Raw genomic sequence first — 27,903 nt, 5'->3', positions numbered from 1 at the left:
CTTAGTATGTGTGTGAGTCGAGGACATAGGTCTCAAGCTGATTCCTGTCTTCAGAAGAGGTGACAACTATGCTCCTTCTATCTGTAGTGGCGCTGCAGTTCCACCGGCAGCGATATTGAGGATGAAGACTGGGAGTCTCGTGAGCAGCTGCTAGTCAGCTGGCATTCGGGTTCTGGCTTCCGTGGAATAAACAGTGTACCCACGTAGCCTGGTCTACTTCAACTGGCGACGAGGATGGGAATCCTCGAATCCTGGGATTAACCAGCTCCACTTTTTAGGGTTCCCTGTAAACTAATGGAGCACATCATGTACTACCACGTTGTCAACCAAGTTAAGTCTGTCGATTTCTTGTTTTAAATTCCAGCATGGCTTTAGAAAAGGGTATTCAGGCAACACTAACGTAGTGGAATTCGTTCACAGCATTTTGAACTGTCTTAATTTCTGGGTACACGTACATGTAGTATTTCTTTTATTTTGTAAGCGCTGTTGACAGTGTGCTGTATGCTCGCGTGTTGGCCAAAGTAGCCTAATCAAAATTTGATCCTGCTAACTGGATATGCAGTTTCTCAACTAGTTTCTCGTGAGGAGAACCTATCATATCACCACCATGCAGCATTTGTTATGTTACAATCGCTTCACATTTTAATCTAGTCAAAAGCAAGGCCTTTTGGTGATCGGTCTTGTATGATTACATGTCCCTCCGTTATGTAACACCACACTGGGTTCTTCAACCTATGAGAGATAAATAAATATATTTCCAAGTACAATGTTTACAAGGCTCGTTATTCCATTTCGCCACACTACCATAAGCAATTGTTAGAGTAGTGGCCCAGGGTATGAAGCTCGCCACTAATCATCATTCAAACAAAGATCATAATGTAACACCGGCTTAACACAACAATTAAGAACAGAGTAAACGTTTCATTGCCTATCCAGGTGGCATCATTCCTACAACAGAGAACAATCAAAAACAACATCAAAGGAGTCAAATCGGTGGTGCGCATTCCTTTCATCCAACGTATTTCATACGCTATTTGGAGGGCACTGTGCCCATCAGGCATTTTGACTGTGCATATCAAGTTGAGTGCATAGAATGTGATGCAACCTACATTGGCGAGATAGACAAAAGACTCGGGACAAGACTAAAAGAGCACACAAGGGACGTTGCCAGGGCTACTAGTGCTTAGCTTAACTAACCAAGACCGAATTAATCTACCATTGCTGTCCTAAGGGACATATATTTTGATGGTGCAGTAACCTTTGCACATGACTAGCAATGGGGCCCTAGAAAGTTCTTAGAATCCTGCTTTATCAGGCGTGACGCTACATTATGAGGTTGTCACCCGGCTTTTGGAATATATTTTCAAATATAGTTGTTGTTTTACAAAGCTCAATACATTGTAGAAATCATTTTCATTGCCTATCATTTTTGGGGTGCCATTCTTGCAGTCACATGAAGCACTGAAGGGTCAATTTAAAAAGTAAAGGCAGTCTGATTTATGTTCTTGCCGACATGGCACAGCGTATGTACGAGGTAGCTCCATTTCAGAAGCCTTAGAACTCTCAACGCAATTAGTGTGCTAGCATCAGATATGGTGTACAGCATTACATATTTGCTTTTGCTAGGGCAACTAAGAAGGGTGGATAGAAAGGCAGTTACAACCTGTTTCCACAAAAGACACTCAGATTCATTAGCAATTTTCTCCAAGAGAGCCAAGGCTTTTTCTAGATTACTTGAACATGGGTACCTGGTTATAAATAACAAGAATTGATCTACCAGACGTCAGTGTTTCACACACCCTGCTTTCCATCAACACTATTAAAAGGTATGACCCCCAAACCTGCACAAAATTCCTGGAGAGTCTTTACTGGACACTGTTGCTGTCCCTCTCACCAGGTGCTCTCTATGAACCTGATTCACAGTTCTGGATGCACTGCCTGAGCTAACTTCAGCATGCTTTCCCAACACGAATGGTAACTGCTATGAGGAGTGTTGTACTTACTGAAAGCAACATGAAATGCTGTACATTGACAGGTAATGTTGATATCCTTCTTAAGACCGTAGAGAGATGTTCCTTGCTCCCTTTATTCCAAATTGTACTATCAGACGCAAGCCCACTTCCACCAAGCCAATGAGTTGTGCCTCACAGTCAGTGCAATCAAGGGAATCTATCACTGAGGCTCAGAAAAGCTGTTTTCCATCGGGATCTGATCCAGGACTGAGCCGTGAGTAGCCCCGTGAAAGCACCAGGGTTTCTTCAAATTTTAGAGGTGCCAGCTTTTGTTTTCCTCCTCCTCCTTCTTTTTATGTAGTAGCTGATTACTTTAGCCTTGTACTGCTTTGGGGATTGAAGATGTGGAGATGATGCAAGAGGTGGAACTAGGCTTTAGGCAAAATGAGGCAAAGTGTGACTATGTACAAATCTTCTGAGAATGATAACGAAAGGAAAGTTGGGTAGCAAGTGAGCTGGTGGTGACGATCCATGACTTGAAAACCCGAGACGAGGTAGGGACGATAACAGACAAACACAAACACAGTGTTTGTGTTTGTCTGTTATCGTCCCTACCTCGTCTCGGGTTTTCAAGTCATGGATCTTCTGAGAATGTTTATCTATCATTCACACAAAGAGAGGATAGGTGTTACATCTTTTTCCGGTTTTGATATTTATTTATTTATGAATATATCTCAAAGGCCCTCACAGGCATTACATGAGGGGGGACATCAACATGGGTCACTTAACAAATACGGAAGTTACAAGGAACATACATATTTGGAAGACAGACTCTGTTTTTCATTCGTTCATCAGTCTTGCTCAAGAAATTGTTCACTGTAGCAATGGTACACAATGTCACGAAAGGAGTGCTCATCTATCGTTCCGCAAGACTCATTAAAAAGGACTAGTGTGTTAGTGTTGTGAGCTATAAATCATCCCAAATACAGATGCTGAATTATTTTAAACGCGATAGACGAGCTGCGCGAAGAGGTACCTCCAGTTAGGATCTTGGGTACTCAAAGCCTGTGGCATTTTCTGTGGGAAGGCTTGCCAGACTCTCTTCACTGCACAGGCTGGGATGACCATGCTCTTGTTTTTCCCAAGCTTGTGCCATACTCACCTTGGAAACTGGCGATACGCAGTGTATCTGCATCGTCTACACAGATGTACATAAAATATAGTTTAGGCAAATAGGTAACCGGTTACAGTACAGTGTGTGTGCAGTGTCATTTCTACATGTACCTGGGAGCAACTGCAGTTTACCTGCCCACACCCTGTACATTACTACACATGCTGTGTTCTTTTCGAAACCAACATTGTTATACTTTTCACTGAATCGACAATCAAGAACACTCAATATCGCTAAAAACCTACGCTAAAACCTTATGCACAGGGCAATACATAAAAACGTGACTCAGGACACAGCACTCTGACAATTACAAACTATTGGTTTTCTCCAGTTCAGAGTTGTGTACTGTACAGTCTTTTTACGTGCTGCGTCCTGTACTGGAGTTTTTAACGACTTTAATGCAGGACCAAACCAGTTTTGGGCGCCTAAATTCTAACATCGTTCGACAAGGACACATGTGACTTACTTGTGAATATAGTCGCTCATAGGTTCGCGCTGCCCACGGAGTTCAATATGCGACCTTCAGGACAGTCATATTGAAGCATAGAAGTTGGAAATCTTCGTGGGTTGTAATGCACTCATACTGCAGTCATTCGGCAGTGTTTTCGAGCTCCTGGCAGCACAAGCATTCGATCTCCTTCGGCATTATGACACACCGGCGCCATGAACAGCAAGTGCGCGTTAAATATCAGAACACGAAATTTCAGAGAACGTTTACGTGTTCGTGTTCACAGTGTGCGTTAAAAAGCTCATCGCTTACCTGAAGACAGGCGACTCATGCTGTTTGCTCCATCTGTGACCGATGTTCGTAGAGCTCTAACTTCGTCTCGCATTGGCGGCATCGGCGACGTTTCGAAAGCCTACCGAGGTGTTCAGCACGCAGAATTTTCTTCTCGATCGATCGCAGAAATGTCAGAAAGAAGTTCGGGGCTCGAAGTCTCCGCATTTCTTCCTTCGACGTCCATATTGAAGATCGCTTTCCGGACGGATGCCGGCGCTCTCACAAACTCACTCACAACAGAACTTCCGGTCCGGGCGCCCAATGAAACGTGGACCTCGTGCTTTCGTCACGCACACGGAAATTGGAGGATGTCCACTACAAAGAGGCTAGATTTCGGCCCCGATTGCGCGAGTTGAGGAGGAAAAGCGACGCCGGTTTTCAGCTCTCCGTTTGGCAAACTTTGCCGCCGCGCACAGCCAAAATATTTCGGGTGTGGCTTGGAGGCATATTATACCTTCGTAATAGATGCAAACGAAAGATTTGTCGAACTTCTGGTCAGAGTCCCTTTAAGAAAGCATCCAAAGGCAAGCGTTAAGCAAATTTCGCCTCTTATATTTGAATTTTATGGGAAGGGGCATGTTGAGGATAGCCAACAGTCAAGCAAGAGCAAGAACCATAATATAAAACTAATCAGAATGGGACGGAACACACGGCGTTGCGTGAACATGTGAACAGCGGACTTCTGAATAGCGAACATGTGCATAGTGAATAGCGAACTTGCGAATAGAGCACATGACAAGTATTTTTTGGGAATAAGGGGGGGGGGGGTTGTTAGCAGTAGCAGAACAAGTCGGGACGCAAGTTCAATTTCTCCTCTCTTTTTAACTCTCACAAACAAAGAAACACGGCTTTGCGAACGCGCACAGAAAGTGCGCGCTTCCCTATACTTTGCGCTTTTGCAGAACAACATGATCGCGGTGATGAGCGTGATCACGCAATAATCGCGCTCAGGGAAAAGAGCCTGATTGCAATCACATTGTAATTCCCATGAGTGCCTGCAGAGGCGCGGCAACGTGATCGCAATACAGGAATCACGAAATACAGATTACTGCCATGAGTGTGATCGCGACCACCGCAGGTTTTCCTGATGTTATTTCAACGCGCCGTGATCATCGCAAGGGCACTTCTATGACGATTGCAATCACAGCCCCACCATCCCTTTGGTGATCATGATGGCGGTTATTGTGGGTTATCGCGATCATGCGTGATTTCGCCGAGGTCTGGGTTTCAGTGAGTGCCAAGCCACATTGGCTTGCCAGGAAACACACGTGCCGACACAGCAGCGAGGACCGCTCATGGCGCAGCTGAGTGCAACACTGTCATCCCGTTATCACCATCCGTCTGCCGCATACACATCAGTCGGCGCTTTTCCTTCGACACCCACCTTTTCATGGAAAACACTGTCGCAGCCAACACCTTCCTCCATCGCATTGACCCGAAGATGGCCTTCACTGTGTCGCTACGGCTGTCTCGAAAAGAAGAGTCAGCTCTCCATCGTCTTCGCATGAATGTTGCCCGTACCCCATCGTTCCTGTTCAAGATCAAGCAGCGTCCCTCTTCGGCGTGCCCCTATAGCTCCACCGACGCCGACACCCATCATTTACTCTTGACCTGTCCAACATATGCCGCTCCTCGGACTGTACTCACGCACCGCCTATCTGCCCTGGGGCACGGAGACCTCTCTTTGGCCACCCTACTGGGCCCTGTAGGGCAGAAGCAATGGGCTGTTAAGAGAGCGCTAATATGCTTCCTGGGTGACTCTGGGCTCCTGGACTGCCTCTGAGCGATCGTGCGCTCATGCCCCCCTGCTGCCCATGTGCCGCTTCCGTCTTTCTCCTTTTCTGTTTTTCTTTTTTTCTTTTTTTTACAAGTAATAGCAAGTCGGCTTCTGCCTGGCTGACCTTTCCTTTTGCCTGCCCCTTTTTTTCGTAATAAACATATCCCGCCCCCCTGTGCAGCTGTCTGTTAGCTACCGCGGTCCCTCTGATATAGCCATTATTAACAACACAAGAGTATTGAGAATCTTACTTGTGAATTACCACAGGTGCACGCTGAAGATGGAAATGAAGCTGGGTCTGGCTTGCATCTTGCGCATGAAGAAATTGCTGACACCTCACTTCAGCTGCTGCCAACAGGTATGACAGTGTGATATTATAATTTGAGTATTCACCTATATTCCACTTTTCATGGGCGCTCTCATGCAGACATCTTGGCACCATTTTTAGACCTGCCCTCAACAATAGAACCTCTTTTCTTCAGGCTGGAAAACAAAGGCCGTCATACCGAATAACTGCTATCTCCAGTTCAAGCACTTTTGCTGTCCAAACAGTGGATCCTATGGATGGTGTGGTAGAAGCTTTACTGTCTAATATAGGAGGTACATTACATTAGTTCAGTTAATTTGCCTTTTGCACATGTTTGCCACTGCTAGCTGGATTACTGTTGGAGCTACAATCCTTTCTGACACGCAGAAGCTGATATCGTCTCGGATAATGTTTTAGAATTTTCACAGGCATCAACACCCATTGAGGAAGGTTCCTTTACTATCAGTGAATGTTTCATTGAAGAATAGCCCATAATTCATGTTAGCATTGTCTGCCCTTCTTAATTTACTGTCTGTGTTCTGAGAGCTAAGAGAAATAGGAACTATTTATTTGTTACAACTTCACACTGGATACTGGATTGGCACGTAAGCTAAACTACATGCATTCAACAATATTTGTGTTGCACTTGGTGCATTACTAAAGCGGGCAGTGCCACATTAATTACGTTTGTACTGCGACCACTGCACAGATATTGTGTGCATACTACAAACATGCTGTTCACTAGGCTGCTGTGTTGTCTTTTTATCCGAAGTCATTAATTTTGCCAATCCCAAAATTCGCGGTAACCCTCACCCCCCGCCGGCGCGCTCCGCCACTCTGCTCAGCCGCTATGCGGGAAGCGGCCTTACAGGATGTGAATTCAATGGGAGACGGCGTTTATGCTAATTAACAGCTAAACAGAATAAAAATTTTAAGATGTCATTGTCTAATACAGAAGAACACCATGCAAAGATCCCCTGGAGACATGAAAGGCTCTAGCAGAATATAAACCTAGTGCACCCTGGTCAAATGAATTTTAATGCATTGCGCCTATGGGGATTCCGTCGATTTTTGCACAGGGCCCATGTTTAGACTACGATTTTTCGACAATGACAGTCAAATTCTGGAAATGTCATCGCCTATTTTTAGTCAGTACTTCCTGCAAGCCACATACCAACCAAGGCACGACGTGTGAGTGTTAATCCTGATGCACCCAGGGCCTTCAAAGTTGCGGCTCAGACAGGGTTCCCCTCCTAGTATTATCGCAATACGCATGCGCTGAGACTGTACGGCCGGTCTGAAGGAGTTCGAAAGGCGGACGGTCATTTTTTCCGGATCTCCAACAGAATCGACAACTTTGCGTTTAGTGAGTAATATACAAATGATACCGTTTTGTATTATATCGTTTTTATATTAAACTTGATAAAACTGTCAATTTCGAGTGCCGTTTTGGAAGTGATATCGTCAAGCGCCACCTTTCATGGTGCAACAGGGGAACAAGATACGGGGTTCAAACCCCGTGATCTTACTTTCACATATACATATTACAAAATCACCTTAGGACATCTTTAATATTATTGTTATATCAAATGATATTAAGCCCCGAAGTTGGTGAAATTGGCCATTTGGCCATTTCGAGTGCCGTTTTGGAAGCGGTTAAAGAAAAGATAACATAATCCGTATAGCTGACTCCATTGGGAACCCGGTATCTTCTAACATGGCCGCGACCTTCCAGGGTGCAACAGGGGAACAAGGTATGAGGTTCAAACCCTGTGATCTTACTTTCACATATGCATATTACATAATCTGCTTAAGACATCTTTAATATCATTAATATATCAAATGATATTAAGCCCGTACTTGATCAAATTGGCCATTTGGCCATTTCGAGGGCTGTTTTGGAAGCGATTTTGTCAAACGGGGTCTCTCAGGGTGCAACAGGGGAATAAGGTACGGGGTTCAAACCCCGTGATCTTACTTTCACATATACATATTACAAATTCAATTAACAATTAATTATTATAAGAAAAATTAATATAACATGGCTTGACACAATACGCCGACGAAAGCTAAGAAATAAAATTAGTAGTGAAATGTACAATACATAAACACTTGCGATAACATGACAGTTTCCTTTCTGCATTCATGCGCTGCCATTCAAACCACTGAAAAGAAAGTACCGAACTATGTGATAGCATTACACGCTCGTTTGACAGAACTTGAACAAGATTACATAGCAGAAGATAAAAGTAGAGTGAACATAATGTGCAGCTTTCCATTCACGCGTAATGACATCAGCAGTAATGCATGAAGGCCACTCCTAAGTTGTGTTGAGAAACACCACTTTCTGTTTGCCATGTCTAAATGAAACGTACCTGACCTGATCCAAAGTAACCGTTCTTAGTCTGGAACACACAAAGGGAAAAACACAACACACACCGCAACATTGACAGATAGGCAAATGAGCTGTGGCGAGCTCCACCTTGGGACAAAGTCAACAAGTAATTCACCAAAAGTCAATGAGTGTCTGAAATATAACATCCCTGACTGGTAGCAGGACGGTCCACGTTCAATTCCACTGACTGGCTTTTTCATGAATTATTTGTTGAAGTTTCCATGTGCTTGAGAGCATGCACCATTCAACAACCACTGTATCCTCTTGAGGTGATGAGGGTTTGTCATCCCAAAGACATCCCTTTCTTGCATGTGTCCTTACGGTTGCTCACCACTGCAGAAAAAAGAAAAGAAAAATGATTTAATGACAAGAAATGGATAGTCATGTTTACTTTTTAATAATTGAGCACAACAGAAAGAAGACTTTCGCACAGAAGGCTGTACTTCTTCAGGTCTAACATCAGGTTACAAAATTCCGGAATATATAAGACATGTTGTAAGGTAGAGAGCAAGTAGAGCGAGGGTTGGTACAAATATACTAATAAAAATACAAACATAGTATAATAAAATAAAAGAGGGTATGATGCCATCAGTTTCAAACAGACAAGGGATGAGTTGTGTAGCATAATACATGAATGACCACGGCGACCACATAAGTATTTGGCACAAAAGGCATTCACGGGTGACACATTCAGGGAAACAGTGCTACAGTGTCTTGTCAACTCATGCCTTGCCGGCTTGAAACTGATGGAGTTGTACACCCTTTTTATTTTATTATATGTGTTTGTATATTTATTTTTATGTCTGTACCAACCCTCGCTGTCTACCTTACAACATGTTTTACCTTACAACTCTTATGCATATTCTGGGATTTTGTAACTTCACGTTAGACATTAACAAGAGCAGCCTTGTGCTCGAAAGTCTCGTCTCATTAAAATTAGGATGCACTCAACAGTCTTCTTTCTTTCTGTCGTGAATCTCTATCGCAGGATACCTGTACATTGCTGTTCTATGTTCTGTGACTTTGCAGTAAGATTATGGACTTTGATAAAAAGACTACACAGCATGCTCAGGTATTTTTGCCTATCGAACAGCATGTATGCAGTATGCACACAGTACTTGTGCAGTGGACCCACTAAAAATGTAAAGAATGTTGCAATGCCCACAGTCATGCACTAAGTTCAACACAAGTATTGTAGAACCCAGGTATTTTAGCTTACGTGCCAATCCAGTACCACTATCCAGTGTGAGATTGTGACAAACAAATAGTTTCCATTTTTCTTAAATCTCAGAACAGAGACAGTGAATTAATAAGAGTAGACAATGTTAGCATGAATTCTGGGCTATTCTTCAATCAAACATTCACCTATAGTAAAGGCACCTTCTCAATGGACGTTGATGACAGTGAAAATTCTACAACGTTATCAGAGATGACATCAGCTTCTGCGTGTCAGAAATGATTGTATGTCCAACAGTAATCCAGCTAACAGTAACAAAAATTTACAAAAGACGAATTAACTGAACTAATGTAACATACCTTCTATATCAGACAGTGAAGCTTGTACCACCCCATCCACAGGAACCAGCGTCCAGACAGCAAAAGTGCTTGAACTGCATGCATGAAGTGCATGAGATAGCAGCTAATCGGAATGGCGACCTGTGTTTTCCACCCTGAAACCACAGGTTGTAACTTTGAGGGCAGATTTCAGAGTGGTGTCAAGATGTCTGCATGAGTCGCCCATGAAAAGCGGAACATAGGTGAATACTCAAATTATAACATCATATTGTCATACCTGTTGGTGGCAGCTAGACTGCAACTAACATGTCAGCAATTTCTTGATGCACCAGATGCAAGCGAAATCCTGCTTCATTACCGACTTCAGCGTGCACCTGTGGTAATTCACAAGTTAGATTATGAATACTGTTGTGTTGTTAATCGTGGCTATATTAGAGTAAGTGCAGTAGGACAGCTGCACAATCGATTCATGAAGCTTGTTATTTTTATATCTGAACCTCGACTTACCTTTTCGCTCTCGTTTTTTGCCTTGATCATTCGTGGCACTTTCACAATTTGTGTGTCGGGCATCTCAGATTTCCATCAGACGATTTCGTGCCGAGATTCCAAATTGCCTCTGGAGTCGCGCGTAACCTATGATAACATTCGTGGACGAAATCCTTGGAGTGGAAGTTAGCAGGCACCGCTGTCAGCCAAGAGCTTCGCACTGCTTGGTCTTTTGGCAGCTTATAATAGGTAACACTTGAATGCTCCGATGAATGGTTCTAACAGCGTAGCTTCGTCGCATTCTCAACAACTTCGCCGTGGCATATCACGTATCATATCGCTCCAGCCCATAAAAGGCAAGGTCAGAAGAAGGAAGTGCACTTTCCAAACGACGCCGTGCAAAAAAAAAAAAAATATTCACATGCTTTGTTTCCGGCTTAGCAATAACATAACAGCTGTTCGCTTATTTACCATGCACAGAGGACGAAACGAAAGAAGCCAAGTGGCCAAGCCAAGAGTCCATGCCAAGTCAAGGACAGATAAACCGAGAGCAGTGACGTCGGTGCGCCCGTGTGCAGGGCTTGCCGACGGTCTGACGGGCGGGCGTGGGAACTAAAAAAAATGTTTTCTAAAAAGCTACGAACAGTTGGACCAAGATATTTGGCACACATATTCAGTGTTCGCTAATGAACACACAGCGCGAGTATCGCTCAGTTCTGCGGCACTTCAATATCGGCGTATCTGACCTTTAAAAGAGCAACGAGGTGAAATTTAACGTGGCTCGAAACTCAGCCGCATCTGTAGGGCTGTCCATCAGGAGTAACCATGCAAAATATTTTCGTTCTGCGGTGCACTATAGCTTCGCAATCAAATTTACAACAAGAACAAAAAAAAAAAGAAAAAGACACAGCCGCAGCGAACGGCCGACACGATCCCCGCGTGACCTATGGATGTCCACGTGTCTCTTTTATTTTTCTTCTCAGCTCACGCGCCGCTTATACCAGAGCCGTATATTAAAAGGGAGTCTGGCCATTAATGGGTCATGCCCATACCTGAAGCTCCACCCACTTTTTCAGCTTTCCGACCAATGAAGTCTTGAAATATGGGGCGCTATGAATCAGCCTATCCTCACTATTTGCCCCCCCCCCTATCCAACACGGGCAGCGCCATTTTGGGTGGCAAGTGGATTGGATGGGATTGAAATGGATACCTCTCGCAATCTGCAAAAGTAGTGGATTGTTGGTGCAAATTTGATAAGCGCCACCTAGGGAGCGTAAGGCACGTCGGGAATTGTCGTCTGCTTCCGTCGTTGTACCGCTGCCGGCAGAACCACCTGCTGGGACACATTCTGTTGTCGGTATGATTTTTAAACAAATCTACATGAATAGTTGGAATATAAGAGGCAGGAATGTTTACATCCATGAAATCCAGCTGTTAAATATAAGATTGTACAGCACAGCGCCGTTTTTATTACGATTTTGCTGTGATCGCCGTGTTCACTAGGCCTAACATCGGCGACAAAACGTATTATTTTCGGTTAGATACCGATGGATGAGCGTACTTTGAAACTGATTTCCAAGAAACGTATATGAAAATGTACATTTGCAGCGTAAAATCAGAGTAGTCCGTGAAAATTTTTGTCGGGAAATCTCCGCTTCACCACTGTTTGTTTTTGTCGCCATTTTGGGTGGCAGTAAGGTGTCATGGCGACCCCCTCGGTAAACAGTAACCCAATTAGAGGAGCGAAACTGTGATTGACAGGTCGAGCCTCTTTTGCGACTCCTCCCAATGGCCAGATTCCCTTTTAATATACGGCTCTGGCTTATACATGCTTGAACTGTGCCCCGTGACCACGTTACGTGACGACGTCTCCTCGTTCTGAAATGCGCTCTTTTCACGAGAGATAATTTTTGAAAGGTGTGCCTCGCGCGTCCTCAGTAGGTCATCTGCGCTCGTCATTCTTTCGCGGGAGCTCATTTTATTCGTTGCAGAACACGTGCCAGCGAAAAAAAAAAAAAAAGGGTTGGGGTCACCTCAGCGCTCCTTTAAGCGGATCCGTTTCTCGCCCGTGAAAACCACAGACCAGAAAAACATTAGTATGAAACCGGCCTGTTTTACAAACGTTTTTTTCTCGTCCTGCGAGCGGGCTGGCTCCTGCATCGCTACTGGCAGGACGGGTCTCATGGACACTGTACCAGACATGAGACAACTTTATATTGGCAGGACAGATCACATGGAGAATGTGTGAGACATGACACAATTTTGTATATTAATTATCAGCTTTTCTTTGAGCGGGCCTTGCCAAATTTAATCTCGAAACGAACAACGTAAAAATGCATTCCACTTCTAACGATTTCGACAACGGTGCCAAATGGCGGAGATGGGAAAATGCCAATGATGCCAGGAAAAGGAAAACGAAGGCGGTACGCAATGGGCCAATTTTCGTGAGCGTGTTTGCGATTGTTTCGGTGACGTACGTGTTTGCGATTTTCACGGATTCGTCTTTAACCCTCGCTGGCTCCTTACATAAATTGTTATACGTTATGTGTACTGGCGTGTGTTCCATTTCTATGACTGTACACTCATGCACTGAGCAAAACTCTTAATCGCTGAAAACTTCTTTCTCCTAGAAGAGCAGCGTGGTTAATCGAAGTCTCCTGCTCTCGTCGCTGTAATGGATTCGGTGACCGTCCAACTAGGACCTGCGAATACCATACCGTGAGAGAAGATGATGTATCTACCAACACACACACACACACACACACAAAAAAAAAAAAGACAGGGCTTAAACAGCGTACCTCAACAGACAGCAGAAATAAATAGTTTTGTGGGATTTGGGTATACTCACCGCTTCACGTAGTGTATCTTTTTTCGAGAAAATAAAAAGCCATAATGTCAAGAAAAGCATTGGATTCGATATTTCCCGACTGGTTGACTCTTTACGCGCTTGGTGGCGTTACGCACACAATGGTCATTGATTTCAATGACCATTGAAGGCTGCCCCGTGTGACATGGGTATTACAGTTAACTGCCTCTGAAAGTATTTAAGGCAAAGTTACTGAAGTAAAACGTAGTTCATTCGTAACATGCAACTGAGTTACTTTTCAATTACTTCTGGCGGTGTACGTTTGACGTGAACACACATTACAAGCCCCCCCCCCCCACACACACACACGAAATAGTCAAAACTAGTCTTCCATAGCAGCAGCTGATAATCGACATAACCTGCTGCACAACATAAATATGTTTATGTCAGCTATGTAATGTCACACGCGGAAAACAGAATACCTGAAGGAACCACGTCGTGGTGGAAAGCACTGGTTATAAATAGGGATGTCGCGAACCGTTTTCGAACCGCGAAGTTCGATGTCGAACCTGGGGGTTCGACGAACCTTCGAACTTTTCAAGAGGTTCGCAAAGTTATTTTTTATGATCTTTTTAAAAGCAAAGCATTGGCTTTTTTTTTCTTGCTTGCTTTGACCTCCTGATGTCGTTGACAAGTCGAAATACATGCAAGACTTCAGAAGTATAGTTGGATCACGGCTCACCGGGATCACCATGCTATAGCAGTTTGCACAAACTCTGAGGAGGGTATAAGAAAATGACACGACACAAAACGGAATAACAAGTATTCTATATGTGAGCTGTTGCGGCGAAATAGAGACTGACATGGAACATGCCACTGAAGAAAAGCAAACGGCAAGGAGCAAGCAGTCACGCTAAGCTATACGCAAAAAAAATGGTGCCACAACCTCAATGATGGAATATAATCCTTTCAGTTACGTTTTCGTACATATAAATTGTACACTACAATGCATATAGGTACAGAACGAAGTACGCTTCAGGATTCAGGGTGCGGCACAACACTTCACGCTGATGTCAATTGCAATATTGTTGCAATTGTTGCGTATGTTTTACGTCATGCTATGTGTGCAGCATATGGTTCCTGAGCCCAGAAACGTTTTTCTCCTGTTCCTAAAGTGATAATAATTTGAATAACAATTATTTGCAAAGAGATTTATTCAGTCATCGAAAATGCTTTGGAAGTCGCGCATGCGCAGACCTGTCGAACTTTATTCGAACTGTTCGTCGAACTTTTGAAAAAAGTTCGTTTTTCTTCGAACCTGTGCGAACTCGAACCGCGGCCGGTTCGCGACATCCCCAATTATAAACTATAGTAATTGTATGACACTAACATGTTGCTCAACCTGAATGTGTTACATGAATGCAAACATTCGATTACCGAAAACAGGTGTACAAAGTTTACATCTTTGACTACTATACAATACACAGCATACAAATATACACACATACGTATGCATACATGTATACATAGGAAATGTAACAGGGAAATTTTAAGTTATCTCAAACTCACCTTTAAGACGCTGTAGCGAAAGCGTTTGCTCACGAATGACTCCAGATCCAGAAGATGTGGGTTCGAGTCCTACAGCTGGCTAACCTTTTCAGTGACTTTCATCTTTCAATGACTCAACTGCTTGCTGGTCCCGCCAACCAATGAAAGCTCCAGCATTGTGAGTTAGACGGCAGCCAATAGGTGGCGACACAGGATGACGCGCACATCTGAAGCGTTACGAAACGACGACAGCGTTGGATAAGATCAACGTATTCGCTAGTGATGCGCGTATTCTCAAGCGAGCGCGTGTGCAATTATGTGTTTAATGGTGCGAGAGCTACCGGGCCAAAGAGTGTCAAATCGATGGTGAATAAGATACAAGAGCCTAAGAGCCTGTGTTTGAGAAGACGAGACACACACACACACACACACACAAAACTCAGAACCAGCACTGACTTTAATCGCAACGATGGAAATAACGTTTACTCTCATGAAGTAGCGGATGTGATTTTAGTTAACCAGGTAGTAAAACCATAAATCGCAGTGGTTAAAAGTCTAATACATCTTGGTGCTGACTGCTTTAAAGGATAGTGCAGATGCTGTTTATCATCTCCGTAGGGCCAATAAGCTTTCTGGTACTGTCCAGGGGCACAGTTGCATTGTCCCCAAGTAAAAGGGATGACATATCGTATGTGACAGCCGACTTTCCGACAGGATGTCCGCCTGACCAAACCGCCTGCAGAAATAGCACCACTGATACACTCACAACTTTTCTTTAAAAATCTGTATATGATATTAAAAAAAAACCTGTACATCCGGCTGTAACTCGTTCGGGTAAAACAGTAGTTTATCCAGAACCGCACTCTTAAAACAAAGCTTCACCACATAGCACGCTTAAGGCCAGCCATTGTACAGAGTGATATCTCTATCACTCTTGATTTGTGGAAAGCGCGGAGCGTACGCCTTTTTGTAACAATTCACATTTCTACATAAGTTTCACTATAAGGCGTACGCCTCCAGTTTCCAACAGATGGGTAGAGAGAACGATGTCACTCGGGATGATGCTTGGCTAGGAGCGTGCTATGTGGTGAAGTTCATTTTTCAAAGAGTGCATAAGCTCGTGGGGGGGGGGGGGGCGTGAAAAAATTGGGGGTGCAGTTACATTGCAACGGCAGTACAAAGGGAAAAATTGGGGGCGTTGCCAAACATTTGGGGGGTATTGGAGGTGCTGAGGGGGTCTGGGTAAACCACTGGGGTAAGACCAGTAAGACTGTTGCGTCAAATCTCCGAACTTGGAAACTTCGCTTTGGTCGCGACGGATCACTCTTTTTTGTACTGAAGCTTCATTCTGTTCTTGAAAGCCTACACTCTTAAAAATGAACTTAATTGTATTCAAGGATGGATGTGGAGCGACAGTAACTGTGGTATTCAATATATTAGTCATTTCCAAGAGGTTTGTCCTCTCAATAACGCCATGTAAAGCCTTCTGAAGTCATTTTCTTTGCTTTGTAATTCGGTCCTACTCCATTGGTGAGTGCTTTACTGACGGTGAAGGAGGTATGTCGCCAGCAGTGCTTTGTTTATTTTAAACGGTCCCTGACCAGCAGGCGGTACGATTTTTAATTTTTAAGCAATATGTAAGTACATGATCGCTCCAAGCTACATGCGAAGTGTTCAGACTCTGCGGCGCAGCGCGCTGCTCCAAAAGAGGGAGTGAAAAGTCGTCTCGCTTTTCCCCCTCCATTCGTCCGATCGGCTTCGAAGTATAGCCCGCATATAGCGGTCTTCCATTCAGTGTGACGTAAAACGGGGCTAGCTGTTTATTGAAGGAATGTCCCCACCGGAAGATTCGGTGGTTTCCCCATTGCATCATCAGGACATCATTACACACTTTTATTACGCACTTTATTTTGTGCCACATGGTGATGCATCCAACACGAATTGCATTGTTATCTTCCAATATTCCCGTTTTAGTGTTGACAACCACACCCGATTTGGTCTCTCCCAATGCGCTTTTACGAGCGCCCTAGTAATCAGAGTTTTTTTTCTTTTTTTGAACTGTAACATCAACGCGCCACCGTACGAACCAATCGTATTCCAAGCGGGACCTCGACGGGACCTCTCCATTAAATGACATGTATCGTTTGTACTAAAAAAACAGGTCCGAAGGGAAAAAAAAACCGTCAGCGCACCAATCGTATTCCAAGGTGCGCAAAAAGATTCGAAGTTATGCAAAGGGTTCTATAAAGTAGGGGACAACTGTAAAACTCGTGCCTGACCAACAGTAGAAATTAAAATATTAGTATCCAGCTAACGATATCGCTAGCGAACTAGTGCATGATATGCTGAATATTATATGAATATGATGAATATAGTATATGTCCGCAAACATGCCCTTGTATTTTTTGGGGTGTCGCAGGGGTGCAAGAGGGTCTGGATAAATCACTGAGACCAAAAACTGAGTATCTGCCCTCGGAAAAGTGTAACCCACTGCATTCTTTTTCCTTGAAAGAGAGTACACGGACGGACGCTAACCGAATTCTTAGCTCCTCCGATTTTCGACTGCGACAGAATGGAGCCATGCTTGGGCTGTGCGTTCGTTTCCGCACAGGGAGCATACATGTGAAAAATTTTCACCAATTTGTTTGTAGTTTTTAAGAAAACAATTTTTTTAAATGTCCCTGGCACGGCGGTCCTGTGGTCGTCAAACCCTGACCAATCTCGGCTTCGTCCTGGCTTAGCCGCGCTCGTGGCTTGGCTAACGCCAAATCGTCGATGCGATGGCGGAGATCTATGGGCGAAGGTGAATGTTTTGGGTGTGTTCCGTGATAATTGCTGTCGTTAATAGCCTCAAAGATAGTTTTGCCGGTCTTCTTTAACAAGCCTTACAGGATGGCCTCGTTGTGCAACGACGGCCGTCGTGAGCGGACATTCTGTGCCCGCACTGTGCTTCATGCTACCAACAAGACCTAACACCTAACGTGTGACGTACTCGTACGCATTCTCAATAGCTTTGGCAGCGCACTATGCGCGGACTTGCTGCGCGTGCAGAAAGCACCACCAAAGCTATTGAGAACGAGAACGAGTACGTGCTCGAAGACGAAGTATTTCTTATAAGAAATGTGATAAAACGGTGCAGTGGTCCCCGATAGCTCGTGACAGCTATTTCAGCACAATACAGCGGCCATGACGGAGTGTAAACACAAACTGGTTCCCAGGCAGAGCTGGCTAGGTGTGGCTATCCAATCCGCACAGTTCCGAGTATGACGTCACAAGTGGAACCGCCGCCCGGTAGTTTTTCTCAAATTTCTCACGAAGGAGTATGGAAATTTGGAAAGCAATGTGCGTTTATGAATGAAGTTGGGACCACGGTTCTGAATATCACAACGTCTTCATACTTTCGGAACAGCAGCGGAGCTGCACTTTAAAGTGCAGCTTCGCTGCTGTTCCGAAAGTTTGAATTTGACTAAGCACATGTAATACATGCACGCATGCTTCCGGCTGGAGCCAATGAAAGGGAACCTCTCTGTTGGAGAGGGCCTCGATATTCCCGGTTTCGAAATTCACGGTCTCGAAACAACGAAGATGCTCTCGATTGCTTCGTAAGATGATATGTTGCGTTAAAAACCCGACATCGCTATTTAACCTCTCAGAATTTTTTTTATGTCTGTCGAAGTCGTTTTCGCAAACTACAGCCACGTTTTGCAAAATAAGCCGCTGGAAATAAATGTTTCGTGCTTTCTCGATTGAAAATAAGCTGCCTAAAATGAGTTGGGCAATGAGCACTTCATACTAGTTAGAGAGAATGTGAGGCGCAAGTGATGACTGCAAGGAACCCGGAAGACTAGCAATTTACAGTTCGTGAAACGTTTTTCTCGTCTCTTTTTTATGTCCCTCGTGATGTGTCAATTTTTTTTATTGCGTGTTAGCGCCGCAAAGCACCTGTGGCTATGAGCGGCGTGCAGATGTGGACAGACGGAGAGGAGACAGCAGGAAGGAGTGGGGTACTGGGGGTTAGTATGCATCCTGGGTCGACTTCAGGGGCAACCGTGCCGCCATTCGTCTGGAAAGTCTTCGGAAAACCCAGGGGAAACCTCAGACAGCACAGCCGGCGGTAGGATTCGAACCCACCATCTCCCAGTCTTCAGACCAACGTTGGCTACCACCAACGAGCGGGACGCCCTAGCCCGCTCGGCCATGCCGCTGGTTGTGAATAAATACGGGTCGACACAGTTTACAACAATTCCCACTCTTGCCTGTTTTCTATTCGATGTCTGCAACAGACCTCTCATCAGAATCACTTGACTCTAGTGTTCCAGGTAACTTACTGTAAATAGGCCACTGTTTGGTAACTTAACTCGGTACTTTCCTGTTCTAGCAACTTGTGGAAGAACTAGTCACTGTTTTAGGTAACTCCGTCAAAGTGTCTTGAGCAAGGTTAGAAGTTACTTTCTATTTAGCTTCTCGTCCAAGCAGGCAGAACGCGGATTTCTTTCTCTTTATTTTGCTCCTGAAAGATGTGATGGCAGTGAGCCCGCCCCTTGCGTGTGCGCGGCGCCTGCTGTCTGCTCCTGTGATAACTGCCGAAACAAGGGATACGTTCGCGTGGGCACCCGCAGAGGTGAGAAGGAATCACGCTCATAAACTATTTAACGTTAACAAACAGAATTTAATATTCACACGATGCAATATGGTAGCAATGATAAAACATACAGAAATAACAGCAACGAACACTCCAAAAATAACCGAATACGCCCAGTGTCTAGAACTTTGACCCACACCTCGAGAAGAATAGACTGACCATGACGTCACGAGGACCTGAAGACAGCGACGTGCTTCCTCAGGCCGTAGTCACGGAAGACGACTTCAGCAGAGGCTTACAGTCCGGCTCTCCAGGTTCAGGATTCGGTTGCCGCTTCCCTCGATCTTCCTCAGCCACAGTTTCTGCTTGATGTCCACGCCCCGAGTCTAGCGGCAGCGGCGACGGTTGACTAGAGCGACTGGCCTACAGTCTTGCATATGGAGTCTGGGTCCGTGGAGTTCAGCAGCCCCCTTCGTCTGCCCGTCCCGCTTCTCCTCGTCGTCGAGTGCCCCTTGTCGGTCGGTCACGGACTCACGGTATCTGGGTCCTCCCAGCCTCAGCTTCAGTAGCCCGGGTCAGCGCAGATGGAAGATGACGTCGGCTACGACCCCGGTCGAGGCTGGATCCATGGGCCGCTGTTGTCGATCTCCCTCCAGGCCTCCACCCGGGCTCCCGCTCTCGTCCTCGAGGTCGTCCCCTGGCTCGGCTGTACTTGCTGCCTTCGACTCCGCTCCCGGCTCCGACTCTGCTTTTTCTCTTGACGTCACACGGCGGCTTATAAGCTACTGTTTGTCCTACGTTGTCCGAACCTCGTGGCACGGCCTGGCCAATCATACGTCACGACCTCCAAACCCAGACGGCAGTAACGCGTACACAAAACGCGACGGACAAACAATTCGCAGAAACGACCACACAAACAAAAGAATAAACTGTCAAAATCCGTTGATGCACTCCAGCCCCAAGGAAACTCACTTTCACGGCAAAGATGACCACTATACAAAAGATCAATTCATACAAGGACGACAGACGCGTTGGGTAGGTAACATCTGATTACGGCCGAAGTCTCATTACGGCCGAAAGTCATTTAATTCCCAAGTGTCTCGTTACGGCCAAATCTGATTGCGGCCGAAGGTACTCTCATCGGCCGAAGATGTTTCATCACGTGCAAAAAGAAAAAAAGAAGCATACACCATATTAGCAATCGCTGTGTTTTATGCTTCACCAAGTGTGTCCGAGGCGGTGTGCCCCCACGGCTTGTGTCACACACAATGGTTCATGCACACAATATTGCGACAGTGTTTCATGTATCCCTAGTGAAAAATGTTGTTATTGTTATACTGTGTCACACGATATTTGTATGTGTTACGCCATTTTCTCTCAGTATTCGAGCAACATCCTACTCGTTGGTTCTGTGAGCAAACTGTGTGTGTGTGTTCTGAAAAGATACTCCACAAGGGAGCCCACTGGGAGCTCCGGGAGCCACATGACCTATGACCATGATCTTTTCCCCCACTAGCTGCCTTCTACAATTTACGTCCACCTGAAATTAAAAAAAAAGTACATAAGGCGCTGAACAAAACGACATATGCTCTTGTTTGATGATGACCATAAGACATATGCTGTCAAGCAGACTTTTTTTTTTCATATATTCAAAACATATTCAAGAATTATAGACAACAATGACAATTACGTCATAACAATGCAGCTGCATAGCCAGAAAAATATTTCAGGAGTTGTTTTATGAGGCTTTACATGGGGTAGAGGAGTCCCCCTCGTCAGTGCTTTATCCAGACCCCCTACACCCCCTAACTTTTTTTGCCTGTGCACCCCCTACAGGGGGTGCCCTTGCGATTTCAGCTTCAGACACGTCTGTAATGATATGTTAAGCTGTAATGACGTAACTATAATGATGACCCCCCCCCCCCCCGATTTTTTCCAAAACCCCTCTCGTGCTTGGGATACTGGATAAACCACTGCCCCTCGTTAAATGGGGCGCTACACTAGTGCTTATGCCACTGCACTGATGTCACAATGGTATAAGCGTGTGTCACTCTGGGCATTCGGAATTCCTTAAGCTACAATATGTAAATTCAGAATCAGTATATCCGAAGGGTAAGTATCAGATGTTACCTGCAGGCTTCATGCTGAAACGCGTGTGAGCAAAACACTTCCGCCGTGGTGGGCGACGTCGTTAGTGTAATCATACACCCAGGACAATTGCGGGCACATGGAGTAGTGGCAGCAACCTGAAAACGATACATTTTCTCGTTATATATGGGTAATCAAAATATACCTTCCCACATGTTTCGTTTTGTCGTTTGTAAGAAGTGCTAGTAAGGGAACAGCACTTGGTTGGTCACATGCAAGCCACAGCGCGAGAGGTGCCCATATTCCGATTACGCGATCAAAAGTTAAAAGTCTAGAACCATGCACACTTCCCCATGCAACTACTTCTCCAGACATCGAGACACGACACCCATGTATTCACGTACAGTGTAATGTGAAATGATATGCAGGAATGAAAAAGATGTCAACATAACTTGATGAATTTAACTTGACTGTCCTCAATGACGGTTCGCCGACATTCTTTCGAGGCCACTCCTGCCACAGTTCCATAGATGTCACCTTGTGCTCTTGTGACATAGCTCACCACATGGAATGGACTACCCATACAGATTCGTTGGGCAGCGATCACATGCCTGTACTTGTTATACACCGTCTGTTCACACCTACGAAAGGACAGAGGCAAGTTCGGGTAACAGACTGGAGGCTATACAAGCTTCAGTCCCCTCGCCACATGACCTCAGTAACTACAGGGGAAGAATTCTCAGCTGCGGTGAAGACCACAGCTGAGGCTGCAACCAAGGTTGTCACAGTTCCCGACACGTATCGTCAGGTGGACGCGGAATACGAGAGACTGCGGGCGATACAGCGCAGGGCTGAAAGGAGGTTCCGTAGGTCTGGAAGCCGTGCCGACTATCGCGAAGCATGCCGCTTACAGAGGGTCATCCGCCGTCATCTTCAAAGGTTGTCGCAGCAACAATGGAGAACCTTTTGCTCTACTTTGACTCCTTTCACACCTACAACGAGAGTATGGCAGATCATTAGAACGCTTGGGACGCCGACTACCCAGACATACCCGTTTAGAGCATTGGCTATCTATCGAAATACGGACGAGAAGACGGTGGCTAATGAATTCTGCATGTCACTTGCTAAACCGTCAGTGGCATCTGCAACTAGCGTGCATCAAACATCTGTGAAAGAGGTCACGGACACCACGTGCTTTACTCGCAATGCGCAGTGCGAAGCACTTGACTTCGACTTCAGCCTTGCGGAACTCCAGGCTGCATTGAAATCAAGGGCTCGCCAGTCATCGCCAGGTCCTGATGGTGTTACATATAGACATGTGGTTAACTTGGACCCAACTGCTCAGACGACCTTACTGCATATCATGAACGCCAGTTGGGCTGAAGGCAAACTACCGGCGTCATGGAAAGTCTCTAGAGTGGTTCCTCTACTCAAACCCGGAAAGTCCCCTCGTGACGTCAATTCGTTTCGTCCCATCAGTCTCTCCACATGTGTGTGCAAGTGTGGAAAAAATGGCCCTGAGTCGGTTGGAGTGGCTCCTAGAAGCGCATTGCGTTTTCCCTGACTCCATGTCCGGGTTTCGTAAAGGCAGATGTACAATGGATAGTGTGCTGGACTTGGTCACGTATGTAGAACATGAGCGCGCTCAAGGCCGGACAACTGCAGCAGTTTTTCTGGATATTAAAAGAGCATACGATACGGTCAGCCACAGTCACGTGCTCCACGACCTCTTCACTCAAGGCATCCAAGGGCGTGCTTTACGGTGGATTGCTGACTACATCCAGGGCAGGTCTGTTTACATGAGGACGGAGAACGGTGCAAGCGATAATCATGCCCTCACATGTGGAGTTCCACAGGGGGGCGTACTGAGTCCTCTACTGTTTAATGTGGTCTTATCATCTCTGCCACAGCTGCTGCCAAAGAATGTACATATTACCATCTACGCTGACGATATATGTTCGTGGGGCTCCGGAGTGCAGATGCCTGCGCTACAAAAACGTCTTCAAAAGGCGCTAGACGTAACTGAAGGCTTCTTAATGCAAAGAGGAATGGACATCTCAGCAGAGAAGACGGTCTTGCTTCCATTCACCCGAAAGAAATTGAAGCATTTTCAGTTGCATCTAAATGGGCAACGAGTAACAAGGGTATCTCACCATCGCTTTCTGGGAGTAATCATCGACGCACAACTCTCATGGGCTGCTCATGTCAAATATATAAAAGGAAGAGCCGATGCGAGAAGCAACGTGTTGCGTCATACCGCAGGTTCTCACTGGGGACAGTCGACCAGATCCCTATTGACCATACACAGAGCTCTCATTCGGCAGATGATTGCATTCCACCTTCCGGTGTTACATGATATATCTGACACCTCAGAGCGAACACTGCAGAGTGCACTAGCCAAGGGCCTGAAGATATGTCTTGGAGTACCGTGCGCCACTTCTAATATTCTAACCACAATAGAATCCCGAGAACTTTCGCTCGCTGTGCTGCGGACACAGGAATCAGTGCGTCATTATGCGCGGCTAAGCACGTCACACTACAAACACCCGCTTGCACGACAATTAATCCACCGAAAATCGAATTTTTCAAATGCGATCGCTCAACACCACCGAACAATTCCTAAGGCGCAAAGAGAGGAAACGGCGCTGCATCCTCCATGGACATTTATACCCCCGGTAGTTTGCACGTCCGTACCAGGTTTGCAGAAAAAAGCACATCACCCAACCTTGGCGATCCGACAGTACTGCCTTGCCGCAATGGACAATCACAAGAACAGGACGGCGATTTTTACTGACGGCTCGACGACGACCTCAGGATCTGCATCTGCATTTGTGGTACCAGAGCATAGTAGGGAAGGGATCGCGAGACTATCGCATCGCACGTCGTCGACCATGGCTGAGTTAGTTGCGATTAAAATGGCAATAGATTATATAGGCACAAGGGAGATACCGGCTCAGTGGGTTATCTACTGTGACTCCAAGGCTGGACTTGAAGCTATACAATCGTTCTTGACTGGCGGACGTATTAATCCAGTTGTTCACGACATACTGAAAGAATATGCAAGATCGTACATCACCGGTCACGACGTCCTCATCCAGTGGATACATGGCCACATTGGCATACCGGGTAATGAGGCCGCAGACAAATTAGCGGACGTAGCACATCTTTCGTCAACAAACTATGCGGTGCCATTTTTCAAGGCAGACGTGAAATCGCTACTTCAGTCCATTTCAAGAGCAGGTATGGAGGAACAGTGGCAGGAAGCTGATCGCCGATCATCTCTCCTCTTCAAGATCGACCTGGATGGGAAATACAGGTTCCCATCCGGTACACGGAGACCCATTGAGACGCTGCTGCATCGTTTTCGGTTGAATGTCCCGTACGGTCAACAGTTCCTCCACAAGATTGGGCGGGCAGACTCTGCAGACTGTTCAGTGTGTGCGACAGTGGAGGACACTGAGCACATTCTCCTGCATTGTACAAAGTATGCTCCACAAAGGGCTAGGTTGATGTATACCCTCGACCGCCTGGACAACAGGCGTTTCGACGTGGTGAAAGTGCTCGGACTGTGGGACCCAAGAAAGCGAGACACTGCCTTTGCGGCACTTGAGAACTTCCTTGTGAGCTGCGGCATGGAACTCATATTTTAGGATTTTGTGCGAGTGCCTCGTATCAGTGTGTATCTTTGTAGTGTGTATTTGTAGTGTGTATCTTTGCATTAGTGTGTATCTGTTTCTCTGCATGTTCTAGTGATATTTGTTCACTTGCACCTAGTGTACTAACACACTAATTGTTGGGGATGGGGAATGTACTTTGTTTGTTTTTGGTTGTTTGTAGGTTGTTGTCTTGTTTTGGGAGTAGCAGAACTAGTCAGGAGACAAGTTCAATTTCTCCCTGGTTTTCTTTTAAATAATCAATCAATCACTCATGCCAACATACCTATAATCCAGTGTCTCATAAGTTTGCTTCGTTTCTGGCAGCTACCATGAAGTGCAATGCACGATTTACAAGTTTCGTTTCGCCATGTTCATTGCACATTGCTGCACATTTCGCAAGCGTCACGCAGTCCCACGTGACCTCTTTTTGATCAGTGAAAATAACTCGCGTCATGGACATGTATGTTCCCCTCAGCGCTAATCACGTTTTGCATGCTACAGAAGGAGGGGGGGGGGGATCAATACTCTTCCTTTCGTGTTTTGATATCTTATTATTTTGCAACTCTCACGCTCTCACTTCGGATGGTGACTAGTAACGTTGGGTATCTCGTTTCTTGTGTTAACGAGCAGTTGTAGTTTATGACGTGTTTATATATATCGATTTGTAGAGCTGTAAAGTGCAAATTAGCGGACTTAGCGGCTCTTTATTTTCCGTCGTTGTCTTTCGAGCAGCGAGTGTTGTTCCGATGAAAATTGAGTTGAATGAATCGTCACAGTCCCAACGTATATCGCGCAGTGTTGACCAAGGCCGAGAACCAAGAATTCTGGTGAGGTATGCTTTCGTAGACTGTCTGGCTTAGCACTGTGTTGTCCACACATAGTTGCATTCTCATAAGAGCAGTTTGACTGAATCAAAACAGCCGAAGTGCCTGTAATAGATGTAGCTCGATATGTGTTAGTAGATTTGCACTGTTTGTAGTTCATTAAACATATCCCCCCCCCCCCCGTTTGTAGTTCATTGCGCGTTTAGGAACAACAAATTCATTCGAAGTTAAGACACCGATAATGCCACACCGTACAGCAGCATTTATCATTGTGAGCCATATTTCATTTGTTAAAATTTGTCGTCATATTTGTTCAAAAATAGAAGCACAAGTCGGCATACTTGAATTGATCTCCTCGAATTGCTTACCGCGAACATCTGCAAATGTTGCGCAGGCTTTTGCACCGTTCTAAGCGCAAAAGCTTATCTAATTAGAATAAATATTTCAAGAGGAAGTCATTTCAGTACATTGTTATTTATAGCTATTTTCCATTCCAGTCATCTTATGTGGCTACGCAATGGATTCCGAAAAAGAAAAACAACAACAAGATGGCTAATAGGATGTTGCTGCCCAGGGAGTCTTGGCTGAAGAGGTGAGCTGTTAAGATTACCAATGTACCATACGGTTCTGCTGTGAAGTGAAAAGTTGTGTAGTAGTGCACGAGTGTTAATTCGCGCACTACTTTTATAAGAAGAAACGATAAAAGGAAAGTCATGCATGCATCATTTCATGAATTGTAGTGTATCACTGTTTCATATTCACATGTTTCCATTAAGTGACTGAACTAATGCAACTAAATTCATCTCATGGTCATGCATTGTGTTTACCTGGAAGTCACATTTTTAAGGCTTGTCATTTTTTTGTCTTGATGAAGATTTATGTTAGCCTTGTATGAAATAACGGACATATATCAACATGTATGCAGCTTGTGCACATTAAAACCAGCCATGTAGAGTCAAATGCCTGTTTTTTTAATATTCTAGCCTATTCACGTTGCTCTTTGCTTCTTGCAGGTCTACTCATTTCAGAAGCAAGAATTGTACCATTGTAAAGCGAATGGAAATATACTGACGTCGACTGAGATAGGTGTCCCTTCTTGGCCAGTGACTGTAGGGTGACTCCAAAAAACGTCACAACAAAGCCGATGTTCATCTAGCTCTCCACAAGTAGCTAGCTCCACACAGGAGCCTGCTGCTTCACAGCAACATCAACACTACCATTGGGGTGTATACATTACACGATATGCTGCATTGTGCTGTGGTATGATAACATACTGATTGTCTCACAATATGTGTATATATATGATAAGGGCCCTAAGGGCACACTGCATGGCGTATACCCTCTGGAATGTATATCCATACCTGGCTGCAACATTGCATGTCAATGCGCTTTACAATACACATTTTGACTATTGGCAGTTATGAGACATCTTCGGCCGTATTGTGACTTTGGTCGTAATGAGACACTTGGGGATTAAAGGATTATCGGCCGTTTTGAGACATCGAGGTGCTCTCTGACCTGCTTAAATAATCCGTTGGTTGTGTTCGCCTCTCATTCTGTTTCTCACTGAGGAGGTCTCCCGAATGGGAGACGAAACGTCTGACGTAAATTGTTATTTTCTGTTGTGTCAAGCCAGTGTTTCGATGTTTTCTGGTTGTTAGTCATGTACTCTCCTGGCTTTTGGAATATTTTTTGCATCTACCTATGTATGTAGCCCCTTTCACACAAACTCTATCTTACATACCAGATAACAACGCTCCAAAGGGAGATTGGTTTTTGTACGTGTCATACCCTGCGAACAGTCCTGGTTGTCGTATTGCCAACTGTGTGTATTGTTGACTCTATGAGATGAGCCACAGAAGATTGTGTACTCATCTTGCTAAACTTTCCCTAACCATTTATCCCGCTTGTTACCCCACTTGTTATTCGTAACTTGCCTATTTCTATCCTTGAGTCAACAACCGAGACAAGTTCTAAAACATTGCCACATTGCTATCGCACTGAAGTGCAGCATC

General features: G+C 45.1%; 2 protein-coding genes across 3 annotated transcripts in view; both read left to right on the top strand.

The window, feature by feature from the left end:
* The window catches only part of LOC135400474 (BPTI/Kunitz domain-containing protein-like), a 54,434-nt gene extending 41,131 nt beyond the window's left edge, over positions 1-13,303 (top strand). The window contains exon 4 of one of the 2 annotated variants that reach the window (XM_064632314.1): positions 13,018-13,303. In XM_064632314.1, coding sequence (XP_064488384.1) covers positions 13,018-13,031 — 14 coding nt within the window. In that variant the 3' untranslated portion in view covers positions 13,032-13,303. Of the gene's footprint in view, positions 1-13,014 lie in introns of both variants that reach the window. The other variant, XM_064632306.1, reaches the window with a different exon arrangement.
* Positions 13,304-24,164: 10,861 nt separating this feature from the next.
* Positions 24,165-25,058, top strand: LOC135368302 (uncharacterized). The gene has a single exon (XM_064601523.1). It carries the CDS (start codon positions 24,165-24,167, stop codon positions 25,056-25,058), a length of 894 nt encoding a protein of 297 aa, XP_064457593.1.
* Positions 25,059-27,903: the final 2,845 nt, after the last annotated feature.

The sequence above is a fragment of the Ornithodoros turicata genome, chromosome 1 (assembly GCF_037126465.1).
Source record: "Ornithodoros turicata isolate Travis chromosome 1, ASM3712646v1, whole genome shotgun sequence".
NCBI classification, from domain to species: domain Eukaryota; kingdom Metazoa; phylum Arthropoda; class Arachnida; order Ixodida; family Argasidae; genus Ornithodoros; species Ornithodoros turicata.
This window is presented reverse-complemented; position numbering and strand designations above follow the sequence as displayed.

Excerpts from the sequence above, each read along its gene's own strand:
- LOC135368302 (XM_064601523.1), top strand. The coding sequence starts at position 24,165 with ATGGACAATCACAAGAACAGGACGGCGATTTTTACTGACGGCTCGACG.